Genomic DNA, 15,732 nt, shown 5'->3' with positions numbered 1-15,732 from the left:
ATTCCTCCATAACTTCTGGCAGGTCCCTGAGCATCTGCAGGTTGCAGCTGTCATCATGAAGTGCCAGTTGTTCTGATATTACTTGGAAAATCCCCTCTTATTCAGCCTCAGGGCCAGGCTTCCACAAGCACCATGTGTTTATTGCTGCAGCAGGGCTCACCCTCAGTCAGGTACCTGCTGTCCATGCGGCTGGAGGGAGAGGTTGGTAACTCCACCCTTCACCTAAAGCAGATCTCTTCAGCTCAGTTTTCCTGCTTGTGCTTCCGCCTTCTGCAAAAAGGGATGATACAACCCCAGTAACTTGCTGGGAGGCTGTGAAAATGGGGACACTCACATCTGGGGGTTTCCAGCACAGGAATGATCCTCACAATGGAGCAGCCAAAGAGAAATGAAAAATAAGGTGTTCAGAGGACAAGCCCTGAACACAGCCCCTCCAGCATTTCTAGTACTTGACTTTGTCACCTTAACACTCTGCTGGATACAGTGCTTGTGCATTTCTTAGGATGCTTTTAGAAGCAAGCTGAATAAAACAGGAAGCTTGTCCATGCCTTCACATCAAAACTCAGTTTATCTGCAGGGCTGCAACCTTTAGATCTGCTAAAAATCTGAGTCCATTTAAGCAAGAGAGTAACACAGCCCCTTCCTTTGGCCCTGGGAGAGAGTCCCTGGGAGCAGGGCAGAGGCAGGCTCTGGGCTGTGGACTCAGCTGCCCCTAACCAGGGAGTCCTGCTGCTGCCCTGAGCTGCAGTGACTGGGATGGAGTTCTCAGCCTCAGAGGGGGGCATGAGATCTTCAGGAATTGCAGCCAAATCTCAACTTAATATGTAAAATATGTAAAGCCTTTATTCCTGCCTTTTTTTCTTTCTTTTTTTTTTTTTTTTTTTTTTTTTTTTTTTTTTTTTTTTTTTTTCTTTTCTTTTCTTCCCCTCAGACTTCTAACGTGGCCCAAATTAGAGGGATTTATTTTTTTTCCCTGCCACTCCCAGAGCTGGCAAGAAGCCAGATTGCAGGGCCCTGCTCCAGAGCTGGAGCTGTATGATCTTGCAGGATGAAAGGCACTCTGGAGATGTAAGCTCATAGTAGCAATTAACAGAAACAAGTTCGGATGCTGTTCCTGCCTACATGCAAATGAAACTCTGAAGAGACTGGGGAGCCAGGCTTGCTGGGGGATGGCTGGCACTGACAGGCAGGTACCAACCCTGTAATCAAACAATTAATCACGTGGGTGTCTGCATGTCCTCGGCTTTCACCACTCTCAGAGGCGAAAGGTGCAATCTTGTGTCGCAGACATCTTTTTATGAAAATCTTCTCTTTAGGATTTTTTCCTTCTGAGAAGCTGAGGCGCCTCAGGAACAAATGTAAACATTGATTATCTGCTGCTGTGGAATGGAACAGGTGGATCTGTGATTGGTCTCATGTGCTTGTTTGTAATTAATGGCCAACCACGGTACAGCTGGCTTAGACAGAGCGTCTGGGACAGCTGCCTTTGTTATCATTCCTTTCTATTATAAGCTTATCTAGCCCTCTGAAATAAAACCTTTTCTTCCATTCTTTTAGTATAGTTTTAATGTAATATATATAATAAAATAATAAATCAAGCTTTCTGAAATATGGAGTCAGATCCTCGTCTCTTCCCTCATCCTAAGACCCCTGTGAACACCATCACAATCTTGCACTTCACTGCCGGAGCAAAAGGGGTCATCTGAGCTAAAAAATAAATAAAGGCTAGAGCTGCCAATGATTAGAGCAAGTCACAAGTAACTGGATGCCTCCAGCACTTTGGAGAGAGTGCTGGAACCTTTCCCCCTGCAGAGCATCGGTTCAAATGCAGACCTTGTTCCAAGGAGTTGGGAAGCACTGGTTAAATCCAAGGGATTAAACTGTGGCTCTGCCAACTGGTGCCACTTGAGAGGAGAGCACAGCTCTGCACTGAGTGCTCTCCTCTGCCCAGAGCCACACTGATGGGGCACAGCTCCCACCAGGAATATCACAAGGATGCAAGCAGCACAGCACAAGCCAAGCTGAGCTCGTGTTGGCTTGAAATACTCAAAACAGGAGCAACCTGTGGCTAAGCAAGCAGGAGCAGAGTGGAGCCAAGCCGAGTTGCTTTGCCCATCTTACAGCAAATTGATCCCAGAAAATTGGCTCATCATGCTTAGCTTTCATTGCTCATTTCTGCTGAGGCCTTTTTATATTTCAGCTTCTGCATGTTACACAAAAAGATAAAATCCAGAAGGAGCAGGGCCGCGGTGCCTGCTGGAGGGAGTTGGATCCACACTGTGCGCTGCAGCTGCACAGGAGCTCAGCTCCCAGCCCAGCCTCTCCTCCCTGCCTGTCTCCTGGCCGTGTCAGCAGGAAGGGAGGCTTTGGCACTGCTGAGAACAGACAACCTTGGAGCGAAACGCTGAAACTTTGTGTGACTAATTGGATTTACCACAATCTCCGGCATCAGATAAATCTCCACCCCTGGCCCCCAGCCCTCCCCTGCTTCCCTTTCCCACACAGGCTCATCCAGTCTCCCTTCATTGGCCAGCCCCTGCCCTTCTCTCTTGCCCTTAGCATTTACCTTCACTGCCACCAGCATTTTGTCGTTGGTGGGGCTGAGGTTGTAACACTCGGCCAAGAACACCTTCCCAAAGGCACCTTCTCCCAGCTCCCTCTTCAAAACGATGTCTCTCCTCTTAATATGCTGGACATCTGTTGGAGGGAGGGGAGGAACAGGGAGAGGGTTGAGGGGAAGAATGAATCAGGGTTAATTCAGCAAATGGAAAACAACTAATTCAATTTTCTTGCAAGCTGCAAGGGAACTGAAATTGTTTCGCGAAAATATCTATGGGGATCTTTTTACCCACCCACCCACAGAAGGCAGCCATCTCTGTGATGGAGTTAGTCCCATGCAAAACATCTGTGAAGAAAGTACGTGAGGTTTATCAGTTCTCATGACAAGCTCATGGCAAGCTTGTCCTCAGGGGCAAATTCTGCTACAAGGACTTGAATCTCTTTGGAATGATCCTGGAAATAATCCATCTCCTGTGAGGTGTAGCAAAGGTCACATCCTTCCAATGAAAGGCCAGGTGAGATTAGAAGGCCCTGTTGAGTTTTGCATTTCAACTGGGATTAGTTTAAACTCGAGCAGGACGGATTTTTGAGGCTGAAGCTTGGTAAGTCAAAGCATTCCTGGGAGGAGGAGGAGCAGTGACCCCAACATTCCTTAGGGCATTAGCAGGAGCTGGCTGAAGTGCTGGAACTGCCCCACAGCAGGACCCTGACCCTGCAGCCTCCCCCTGCACAACTGTTCCCTCAGAAAGAAGGTCATCCCAGGACACCATCACTGGCACAACAGATGAGCTGAACCCATTAGTTTCAATGATCCTTCCCACTGACATTTAGGACAGCGAGGACTGACGGAGAATAGCAACTGAGGATTCAGGAAGAATCACAAGAGCAGTAGCTTTAATTTACCAGAGGTACGGAGGCCAAGGAAAAGTGGTTTGCTCAGCTAACAGGTCATTCCTGAGGATTAAATCTGCCCAGATACCAGGCACCTGCAGGGGCAGGTTAGTGACTGTGGGATATCCACTGACTCTGGGTCATTATCAAATTCCACGGGTGGCTGGGAGAACTTGTTCTCTTTTGAGGACAGCAATAAGGCACAGCAAACCTCTAAGCACCTTTGTGGCACCACAGCACCCCTAGAATTCCTCAGCAACACAAAAAAGGGGGGTTTTTAATGCTTGGAATGAACTGTAGAAGCTGTTAGAGATGCACAGCCACCACAGCATTTTCTGAAGGGACAGCACCCAAAACTTCATCTCTGTGAACTGTCCTTCAGTGGAGCTTTCCATCACCATGAGAACTGTGGCAGCACAGACCACTCCCAGCCTCAGCCTGATGGTCATGAAGGCCAGTGGAGAGCTGTGCACTCTTCTCCAGTGCCCAGTTAGCAAAAGCTGATGCATGAGAGGTCTCCTCAAGCAGAGGCATTACATGGGACAGTGCCCTCTTTCCACTCATGTGTGATGTTCATAACCCTGAATCTGTTTGCTTGTAAACCGCATCACTTTTGATCCTTCTCCATCTCTTCCTTGTGCCACAGGAGCTGTAAAGGCATGTCCCTTAGATTAGGTGCATTTCCCTGCAGATGAAGGAGGTGGAAGTGACTAACTCTGGGTTTCAGACTGGCTGCAGGGACACATCACAATCTGCCACCAGCTCCTGCCACCCAGACACCCATGCAGGCACCTGTATCAGCCTGAGGGATCACACAGGCACCACTGAATGCATCAAAAAGCTAATGGAACACAAGGATCCTAATGGCTTTCATGCAATTAAGGTTTTTAATTAGGAGCTCAGAGGCAGGTTTATGGAGCTGCCATCCCCGGGCCCTTGGCTTGCTTGGGAAGATGGATGCTGCAAGATTGCACAAGCAATGGGCCTTGTAATGAAAGACACCTCTCTGGGAATTCCCATTGACCTTTCTTAATTGTTCAATAGGCTGAAAACTGTTTCTTACCTATATTAATAATATCAGTAACATTAAGGCCCATGTTGGTAGGCACATCCGAAATGACTTTGGTTTTAAACCTGCAGTGGCAGCCAGGGAGAACAAATCACATGTGGACTTTGCCTTCTCCACCTGGTTTAGCTGAGTGTTTAAGGAGTACCTGGAGAAATCTGAGATATAATGTGTTGAAATGTAAAGCAATGAACTTGGGTGAGGAAATTCCTAATATAAGAAGAGCTCAAATGGCACCAATTTACTTAATAGAGTAGAGGAAAAGGGGTTTATCCTCTTTGGCTTGGCAAACATTTCTATAGCACTCACCACTACATTACCTTGGTCTTACTGTGTTGTCAAACCACATATTTGCATTCTTGATCTCCCAAATAGCAGCAATCAAGAAAGCTGTAAGGAATGATCTTGTACTAAGAGGAGCCCAAGGATATTTTTAAAAATTCGGAAATGTAGCAATTACAATAGGATTGTCCCATTTGGTGTGAGATGAAGTTAAATAGGAAACAGTCTCAGAAAAAACAGCAATACTATTTCAGAATTTTTACACTTCTGATGAGTAACACCATGAGAGAGGCAAACCTCTCTTTCCAAACTCTCCAGGGTATTGTCCAAAACTTTCGGCTCCCAATGTTTCCTCCCAATAACATCTTAATAAATTATCAGACATTTCTGAGAGCTGGCATCCAAACTGTGTAATTACATCTATATTATTAAAATAATATCCCATCTGTCTCTGAGACCAGATTTTACAGCTAGTTGTTAAGAGTCACCTGAGAAGTTTCAGGGAGAATTCATATGAAGAATTAAATGTGGTATTATGGCAGACAGAGTTGAATTGAGGGAGAAGCAATCCTTTTGCAGTAGTGGACTTGTGTAGCACTGTTGGATTGAAAGTTAACTTGGGTGGCTATAAAAATAAAAGGGTCATGAAGTTAAGTAGTTTGACAGCAACTGGACAATCTTAATGTAGAATCAGAAAAGTACATTTCCTGATGGCAATTTCTCTCAACCTCAAATAGACATAAATTTTGCTTCACAGTATTTTAGGCACAAATGGAATAATAAGTGAGTTATAATAAATTGCTTTTCCACATGCTAGAGGCCTAAAGTAGTGAAGTTTAGATCAAATCCTTCCCTTTACGGCGAGATCAGCGCTATGATTAATTCTAACCCACTATAAAAGACAGGTTTAACCACAAGGCAGTGACAAACCCCATGTCACAGCATGGCCAGCAGCATTATTGTGCTCACCTTGCACCTCTGTGCTCACCCATCCTGGCTGTAACTCACGAGGAAGGCCAAATAGCCATGAAAGATGCTGTGCTGCAAGGGCACCTCGGAGGTTCATCTGCATAAATCTGTTTACCTGCTCCTGGAGGAAGCCGAGCCCTGTCTGATAAACAGCTGGTGTTTATTTGTTTTAGGCAGGCAGTGCTGTGCTAATCTGTCTCGGCTCTGTTGCAGTCAGCCCTGTAGACAAGGTGGATGCAAACTGCCTCTCCTGAAGCACCACTCTTTTTGTTTTTTTCCCTCCCTGTGTACCATTTACTTATAAAAACAAGACAACAAGACAATTCATAAGAAGATCCTATGCAGAAGCCACAGCAAGACCTGACAGGAAAACAAGCAGAATTGACAGCATGATGTGAACTCATTCAAAGCCATGCTGTACCTAGGGGAAGGATGTGAGCGCCTGACGCTGAAGTAATTCCACTTTACAATGAAACACCTTCCAGTCCTTGGTTTGGGATCAGTATATTTTTTCATGACACAGAAGAAAAGCTGGGCAGATTCCCCACCTTCCTCTTTGTCCATCAAGATTTAACACACAGAGAAGGTGTTTCAAACTTTTGCCTTCACTGTTGTTCTGAATATCCCATTAACCACATCAGAAAGCACCTGACCTGCAGCTGGCTGGAAATGGCCCATAACTTTAGCTCAATGATGGCAGCATGGGGGTAAGTTAGAGCATTAACAAATGTAAGTCTAGGACCCACTTTCACACATGCAGATAGTTTCCCCTTCTCTGAAAAAGCCAAGGCAGAAGGATGGCAGCTTTGCATCTGCAAAGGGATCTTTGCCTAACCACCTCTGAACCTTTTGCAGGACAGATGATTTAATCTGTGCTTAAAGTGAATTTAGTCAGAAAAGTGGCTGTCTGAAACCAGAAACTTCTTCCTCCCCATCACTTGCTCCCACGTGTCCTTAGTCATGTCTGTTCCTCTCCTCGAGACAAACACCTTCTGGTTTGCTAAACTTGTGAACCCAACACAGCCATGGGATACTGGGGAAGAAGAAGAGGGAAGATGATTAATTCTGCTTTCCTCAAGCATCAGTCTACCATGTCCCAATGGGTCGCTTCTGCACTGGCCCTTTGACAGAGTCTGGAAAAATCAGAACTTTTCCACTCCCATCTTTTACTCTCATATTGCAGAGTGTCTCTATGTTATGGCAAGGTCAAGACAAAAAGACCCCAACTCAACCTCCAAATTCCAGGTAGAGCTCATGGACCTGGTAATAGAGTGTGTCCAATGGAAACACCTTGTTTTGAATAACCACCACCTTTCAATCACATGAGCAGATATTGGGAGTCTGTATGAGTACATTTCATGAATCTAATTTTCCAATTACTGTCTCATTTCTAAATCAGTCCTGGGCATCAGATGAAGAAGAGATGGGTTCAGTGACACTGCAAATTCTGCATTTCAAATTCCCATCACAACCAGCATCTTTGAAACCATGGTTTGCTAATACTCTTGAATGCATATGATTGTGTTTGGACACAGATGACTACAGTAGGAGGAAATGGACAAATCAATCTCCAGAGTAAACCATGAGCAGGGCCAGTAGCTAAGTTAGAGCAAACTGCAAAACTACTAATGCTGGATCATTTGCACCAGGTCAATTTCAATTGTTAAATTAATTTCAATTATTTCCTCACATCATCTTTCAAACTCCCAAATAGCTAGCAGTCTGTCTTCTTGTATTTCTAGTGGGTTTCCTCACCCTGGACTATTAATTCACAAGCAACCTGTAGCTTGCTGGTGGAATAGGCCAAAATTATAGACGTTTCCACTTTTAATTTTGCTGCCCTCTTTATTAGAAGGTTCCTCCTCTTCTTGCCTAGAAAAGACCAATATCAATTTTTTATAAATTTTTCTTCTCCATCCACATGTGACCCTGTTTTCCCTAAAGGTAGGTCCTTTCCTGCACCTCTCCATCACCAGCTCCTCTTTCCCTTTTCACATCATGGCATTTCTTCTCTCTGTTTCTTCTTCTCTATTTTTTGCCCCTCTTCCTGTTCAAGCCCTGTTTTAAACCTGACTTATTTTAGATCTGTTTCTAGGGTATCCTGATTTGGGTCTGATCCTGGGCTCTTTCTAGATATGGTCCTGATTTTCATAAGCTGCTAATGCCTCATTTGCATCAACAGCACTTTATAAATGATAACAACAATGACATTTTTCAGCAGTGGCTGAGTCATTTGCTGTAACAACTAATTTATGCCAAAGAATTTTCTCTTTTCTTTCTACATAAGTTGTCCACAAAAAGGTAGCAAAGTTCTCACTTAGTCAATGTGATTCATTCATTTCTTCCTCAACACTGCTGGAATAACTCTTGTGAATAAATGCTGCACAGCTCCGCTGCTCCACCACAATTAAAATCAAATAAACAAAGCTTAAAATTTACACTGGAAATCTTGTCACCACCAAGCAGAGAGCCCTTCATGTCAGGCAGTCAATCACAGCCTGGATGGGAACCAAACTCCATGAGTTACCCAATGTACCTGATCAGAGCAGAGCGCGCACATTGGGCAGGATCAGATTAAAAAGCCCTGCCACTGGACGGCTGGCAAGGCATTCTCTCACAGATTTGTCTCACAGGGAGAGAGGATAACACATAGGCAGGCTGCACAGAGCCCGAGTCTCCCTCCTCACCTGGTGCAAATCCATCAAAGTCAATGGAGGATATTGATTTCAATCACGGACTGCTGTGAAGTACATGTAAACAAAGGCAGAATTAGTCCCACATCATTTTAAAAAATGGAGACATAAACAGGCTGTTTCTTATCTCTGCCTGGATTCCAAGTAGGTAGCCCTTCACTTCTGGTGGCTTCTGTCCCAGCTCTGACATGAGCCACCTCTGGGAAAGGGCCCAGGTACACGCTCCAACAACTCGGCACGGTGCCCAGACACTGGGTCTTTGCCAAGTCCCTCTGTAAGGCACCCTTCAAGGACTTGGACTCAAAAAAGTCATGATTATAAGCACCAAGCAGTTCTGACACAAATCATAGAGATTTATGTAAAGCATATCTGAATCTCTGGGAACTTGGTGGAGCAACCACAACCTTCAGCTCACTTAACGATCATACTCCTTCATAAAGACTTTAAGAGAAAGCTATTTTATGTTTCTGCAGTTCTTTTCATTTTCTCACCATCCCCTTCATTCCTTGGGAGCAGCACAAGGCATGAGTGCAGCTCCCAGGTGGGAAGGAGGCTTTATTGCTCAGCTGACCCAGCAGACCCAGAGCTAATGCACTACATGCTGCTAAATGGACCTTGGTAAAAAATAACAGGCCTTGACGCATTTAGCTGGACAATCTTGGCTAAAAGAATGATCCAGTTATACCAATCTACACCAGGAGCTAAAGTTCAGTGCAATTGAGCTCAGGGAAACAGGAGAGGAGCAACCTCTGCATTTGGCAATACCTGACATCCACCATTCCCAAGCATACCCCTGGCAATCAGGACATCACCAGCTCCTCTGGCTTTTGCTGTTGCAATAGCAGATGGAGAGGAGCTGACTCCAGCCAGCCCTGATTTGAGGGAGAGATGCTGCAGAAGAGCCCTCAAGCTGCACAGAGGGGTGTGATTTGCAGCTAATCCAGTGACTGGATTATCACCCTCTGAGCTGCAGCACCAGCTCCAAAAGCTGCCACACAGAGACCACCAACAACAATGCTCATGTACAGTGCTCTTAGAGCTGAAGGGAAATGGAAAGGGAGTTTTTGTGTGTGTGTAAAAGAGCTGATAGAAAGGCAAAGCACAAGCACCCCTTAAACCAACAACTCATCAGAAGCGACTCCAGAGCCCACCAGGCTCCCTCACCAAAACACCCTGACAACAACCTGGAAGCAGGTGGCATTACCTGGTGTGACATACCTGCAAAGTTTAAACCCAAATCAAAGCAAATTCACATTTACTTAATGGAAAAAAATAATCTGAAAAATAGGAAAGTTAGAACGCCCTTGGCACCCTTCCACACTCATTTTTTAAGCAAAAACTTCTCTCTGACCTTAAACCACCTGATCTTCCTATTAAAAAAAATGCAAAACTTCAAGCCCTTCTCATCCATTTCAGTCCCATAAATCTGAGTACAAACCACTTAGCAATTATTTTATGAAGAGAGCAATACAAAGTGTCTCACGGGGGCTGAGCAGTCTCAGCCGGGAAGCGCAACACGGCACAGTCCTGCAGAACCAAGTTATCCTGGAGAGAGATAAACAAAAGGAGATAAAGCAAGAGGAAGGATCTTGAGCATCACCCCCAGCCTGACAATGACCACAGCAGAAAATGAAAGAACCCTTCAGCACATCCATGCCTTGTACAGCAGTGGGTTCTTGCCTTTGAGTCAGAATCCATCTCCTCCTCTTCCTGCAGATTTATGATTTTCTGGAATTACTCAAGCAAAAGTTAATATCAACAGGACTTTCCCTTGATCCAACAAGGTAAATCTCTTCACCTGAGCTGTTGTCAATGATTAAAAAGTTCTTTAGTATGGAGACCTTGAAGACTTTACCAGAAGAAACCCAATGCTCCCAAGGCTCCCTGTGGCCACCAGGGTTGGGGTTAGGCAGCAGGCAGCTCTAAATGGGCTCCCAGTTGTGCCCCACTCTGCTTAATCTGCTCGTGCTCAAGACACATTTCAAGATCCTCTCAGGTTAAGGCTGTCCCTCTGGTCCCCCTTGCTATTGTCACCCCTGCAAAGCCTGGGGACAGGTTCACCCTGTGCTTGCCAATGTCTCTGCATGCACCAGCTTCTCCTCAGCTGGCTCCCAGGGGAACACAAAACACTGCTGATGGGACCAAAACCTCACTAACATTCCAGGTAAAGGCTTAAAAAATCTTAAAAACCATTCAGTGATTCCTGACATTATCTGCACCTTCCTGATTTCTGTCTGACACTAGGCTGGAAGGACAAATTGCCTTTCCAGCTTCAGCAGCTTCTGTCTCCTTAGGCATCCAGCACCAGCTTCTCATCCTGAGGGGACACTCAGGCACTGCCTTTGTATACAAGGTTAGCAGAAAGCTGGCACCTTCTGAGGATGAAGACAAGAATATCAAGACATGGGTAGAGGGGGAAAGGGCTGCAGAGGTCTTTGCACTGGGTGAATGCCCCAGAGCCCCATGACAGCCTATCACAAAAGGGATCTTACACAAAACATCGTCCTCACCAACTCATTGATACACTCCAGCAGCTCTTGGAAACAGGGACTGGGATTCTTGGCAGGGTGGGAGGAAAAGGGAAAGGGAGAGGAGAAGGGAGTCTTTCTGGTGAGCATGTTTTCTTTCCACCAGCCAGGCCCCTGGGTCCCCTGCTGCCAAAGCACTCAGAATAAAACATTAATTCAATACCACACATTTAATTACACATTATTTGAAAGTGAATTTATTTAACAGAGGAAAATAGTCTTCAGAGAGCATCTGCCTCCTTCAGACTCATGCGTCTGCAGGGAGGGGGGCTTGGAGAGGAGATAGGAGGCATAATGGTTTGTTTTACATCAGCAGCTATTGCTGTTCAGCTCATCCCTTGAAAACAGGAGATTTTAAGGAGATAGAGTTGTGTTTTGCAGCAACTTACCAGCTGATTTGATTTTCCAGCTAGTTTTCACTTGATTGGAAAGTGCTGCTGCAGACAGATACCACTTGTCTTTCTGTTTTACTATTTTTTCCAGGGGAAAGGAAGGATTACTGGTGGAGGGTTGGAGGGCGATTGGCTGCCCCTCGAGGGACCACGTGATAGTCAGATTTCAGGCTTAAGGCTTCAACAACACAGTAATCAGACACTTAACAGCATCCTACTGCCCAGATGGATAATCACAAGAAAGTGGGAAGTGACCGGGGCTCAGCAGCAGCCTGGCAGCTTGGGGAATGTCTGCCAGCAGGGACACAGAGCCTTACCTTCCATCCTCGAGTCAGAGGGGCTCAGGGCTAGGGATTGCCCAGCCTGGGAGCTGGCTGCATGGCTCTGCCTGCTACAGCAGGGCCAGGAGCCTGGCAGAACCTGCTTTCAGCAGCGTGCAGCCTCACATTTCCCCAGCCAGAGCTCCGCTGCAGAGATGGAGCAGAGTCCAGTGCCTCACGTTTCCCCAGCCAGCAGAGATGGAGCAGACTCCAGGGAGCAGCCCCTCCATGTCTGAGCTGCTGCAGGGCCAGAAATGAGTTCCTGGGTCCTTTGAAGGGAGGAGTTTGCTCACATTGAACTCAGCCTGAGTTTTGGCTTTTGCTGTTCTCTTGCATCCCCAGAGTGTCTCAGCAGGCAGATGTCACACAGGGCTGGCTTAACTGGTGCCACATGAGACTTTCTCCCATCTTTCTCCCTGATCCCTGTAGTGGCTCTTCACTCTCCTTGATTTGGGACCACACTGAAAATCTCCCTTATCTCTGCAACAGCCTTGATAAGACTGCACTCCCCCTCGCCCCAAGCAGACACAAAAGTGTCCCAGGCACCACCACTGCTCCCTCCAAAATGTGCCAGCAGAGCTCAGCCCAGCCAGTACTGACCCCCACAGACACCCCCTGGTCAATCATTGCCCTTTTTGGCCCCAGCAGCCAGATCCTGCTGCTGTCATCCCCATCCCAGCCATCAACCCCAGTGCCTGCTTGCACACCCATGCAGATATTGCAGCACAGGTTCAGGTCACAGCATTAACCTTTTCCTTCTAATTCTGAGTATTTAAGGTGTTTTGATACTGCTGTTTCAGTGTTGTTCAGTCACTGCCTTTATTCACAGTTTGAAGGGTCTAGCCAACACCATAATTGCTAAAATATTCCAGATATATTGAATATGTTCTGGAAAATATGTGACTATTAGAAGGGTGGCACTAAAGAAAGAAGTATGGTTTGGTAGTGGTTCAAACTAAAACTGTGATCTCCATTATAAAGTACAGAACAAGAACTGACCTTAAAGTTGGGTGCAAAATGAAGAAGTATTTTTAGACAAAGTGCAGCTTCCTCCAGATGTGAAACTGCATAAAGACTTTCAGAAAAATCTGTTGTGACAGAATTCCTGGACCATCTCAAAGCAGAAAATTTGGTGAAAGAGCCTTGTGTTCTGCATTTTCCAGCTAGAGCTCCAGGCAGGTTGGAAGTGCTGCTGATTGTTGCTGTCCTCGCCACCATCACAAAGAATAAAAGGAAAAGGACAATTTGAAAGAAATGTAGCATCATCTCTTTGTGTGTGTGTGTGTCTATAAAATCCAGGTAGTAATATCACTTCTTGCCCCATGCCCAATCATTTTCCCACCAACAACTTTGCTTGGTGGTCATTAAAGGAGTGGCTAATGCAGCCAAACCCATGGAACAAGAAAATTCCAGACGTGAGGCCACATGGAGCAAAACCATGAGGTGTTGAGAGACAGATCTCAGGCTCAAGTTATGATTTCGTTAGAAAGTCTCTCTCTAGTTTGCCCAATTTCCATCTCCCTCCTTCCTTCCCACCTTTCTCACAGGACCGACACAGGAGCTGTTTTTGTGTCTGTGCCTTGATGAGGTGTTCCCTCAGATCCACATTTTCCTAACACCCCAAATGGACCTTGCTCTGCCTTTGTTTCTGCCTGAGGTTTCCTTGGCTTGTTCTGCCTGCACATCCCTTTTTCCATCTCAGCAGCTCCTCCTGCAGAAGGAAACCCCTGAAGGAGGAGTAATGTGAGACAGCTCTGCCTGCTGGGCTCTAAAATTACTGTGGTTTGGGTGATTTAGGCTATTGTTAAGAGGCAGCAAATTATGCAGAGAGGGATAAAGAGGAGGAGGATCATACAAAGGAATTACTAATCTGATGGGGAGAGCAGCTGGTCCTCATTTAACCTCCAGGTCTGTGCATGATTGTGCCTCTTTGCCCTGTGCCTGACTCACAAGTAGCAACTAATTTTGTGCTGGTGCTGCTGTGAGGCTGCACGCCAAGAGAAATCCACTTTTCCTCCAAGGTTCTCCTTGCTATAGGAAAAAAAAGAGGGGAGAAAGGAGCTCCACCAGTACCCTGGCTCCATCCTGCAGAAGAGGATCCCTAAAGGCAGCAGCTCAGCCGTGCATTGACCCCAAAGCTGCTCCATGGTGGGATCCAACTTGTTCCCCAGGCATTGCTGTGCAGAGGCACTGCCCAGCCAGCACCACCTTCCTCTCCTTGGCACAAGCAAACCTCTTTGGGCAGTGAGAGGTGAACCAGAAAGAGGTCTCCTTGGTTAGGCTTTGAAAATCCCTCATCACCAGGAGGTGAGCACTGTTTAAGGAGCCACGTGCTCTTGTTAGAGCGTCCTTCCCTGATGGCACTGCTTCACTCTGTCCCTTATTGTGGCTATAAAGGAAAATCCATCCTGGGTTATTGTCTCTGACTCTCCCAGCATGGGGAGAACACAGGGTGATAAAACAATATATATTTGTCCATTTTTCTGCCTGCCATCCTTCAGCAATGTCTCACACGATTATGAGCCAGATGGTTGGGGTGAATTTTCACAAATTCCTGCACAAATTTCAATGAGTGCAAGAGGGGGGGGGGGGGGGAAGAATCCTACAGTTTTCTCCTGTGGCCAAACATCAGTGTCTGCACCAGAGGAAATATGCCCAGTTAATTCTTCTTAAAGGCGCTGGTGAGACTCAAGAAAACATTCTGCAGTGCTGGTAGCCTCAGAAGGCATGATTAATTGCAGATGGTGAAAAGGTGCATGTTCAGCTTTAACTGAACTCTGCTTGAAGACTGGATGATTGTTAAGTTGGTATTCAAGGCACATGTGGAAGGCAACCTATGAGCATCTTCAGCTACAAAACCAAGATATTATGTATATATGTATATACACACACGCATATACTTTATATATATGTCATATATGGCTTAACAGTTTAAATTTAATTGTGTACTATGAAGTTTTACAGCAAGAACATACTGCTAGTGGAAAGGACCAAAATCAGCAAGATTTCTGGGGAAGGTGGGAGAGAGTAATACTGTTTTTCAATTACCAAGGGATGCAGAGGCATAAAAAGAACCTCCCAAAGCTGGCAACAGCAATTTGTAAATGAATATATGTAGGTGATGCTGCAGAGCACTGAGAGGGGTATAATGGTGGAAAGATCTTCAATACCTTAAGCTGTTTCTCCTCACTAACCTAGGACAGGTCTCATTTCATCCAAAAATACCTTGAACAAGACTATATATGTTGCTTTCCTGAACTGCCTTAATTGAAGGGCCAACATCAGATATTGGGATGGTAACATGGCAAAATGAGAGGCCACTAATCCAATCCATCAATCCCTCTACAAATCCTGTTTCCTTATTGCAATCTGAGCTTGGAAAGTGACCCCAAATTCAGCCTGTATTGAAAAGGTCACCTTGAAGTCTTTTCTTTATCAATCAGAGTTTAAATCAAGTCTTTTAACCTTTTCCCAGGGCAGAGATTTTTTTAAGCAGGTAGTGGGAAAACATACCCAGATCAATATCTGAGTGCATATGAGCACCCAGAGTTCAAAACTTCACTCAGACTTGCATTTACACAGCCAGGCTGCAATTCTCCTGCAAACAGAGCTCACATCAAGTCATCTGAGGTCTCCAAACTACAAACTAGAATTGTTAAGAGAGAAGAAAAAAAAAATAAAGAAGGAATGAATAATTACCGAGCTTTTAAAAATCACATCTTCATTTCTGGAAAGAGTTCAACGAACAAAAAATTCCTACCCTGCCCAGTTTGCTTCATTTATCCTTTCTTAATGGATAGTGCTGCTTCTCTGTGGCATAAATTGCATAAATCTCTCTCTCTAGGGATTCCTCTCTCAAACACATCCCAAATCAGGGGAGGGAGGCTCTGGCTGTGTTTGGGACCTTGAACATAGTCCATGCTGGTGAAAAATCCCTCAGTCCTGCAGCAGAGAAGACTCTGGTTCCCGCCTTCAGCATTTTCTTCTAGATCGTTGGCAAACATCAAGAAAAACACAGGCGATTAACAGTGA

The 15,732-nt window shown here is 45.6% G+C and overlaps 1 protein-coding gene across 2 annotated transcripts in view; it reads right to left on the bottom strand.

Moving 5' to 3' along the window:
• Positions 1–15,732, bottom strand: part of NTRK3 (neurotrophic receptor tyrosine kinase 3) — a 218,343-nt gene that overhangs the window by 52,297 nt on the left and 150,314 nt on the right. For both annotated transcript variants that reach the window (XM_058033644.1, XM_058033645.1), the window contains exon 13: positions 2,567–2,697. In XM_058033644.1, coding sequence (XP_057889627.1) covers positions 2,567–2,697 — 131 coding nt within the window. The remainder of the gene's footprint in view (positions 1–2,566; positions 2,698–15,732) is intronic.

This window comes from Melospiza georgiana, chromosome 13 (assembly GCF_028018845.1).
Source record: "Melospiza georgiana isolate bMelGeo1 chromosome 13, bMelGeo1.pri, whole genome shotgun sequence".
Classification (NCBI taxonomy): domain Eukaryota; kingdom Metazoa; phylum Chordata; class Aves; order Passeriformes; family Passerellidae; genus Melospiza; species Melospiza georgiana.
This window is presented reverse-complemented; position numbering and strand designations above follow the sequence as displayed.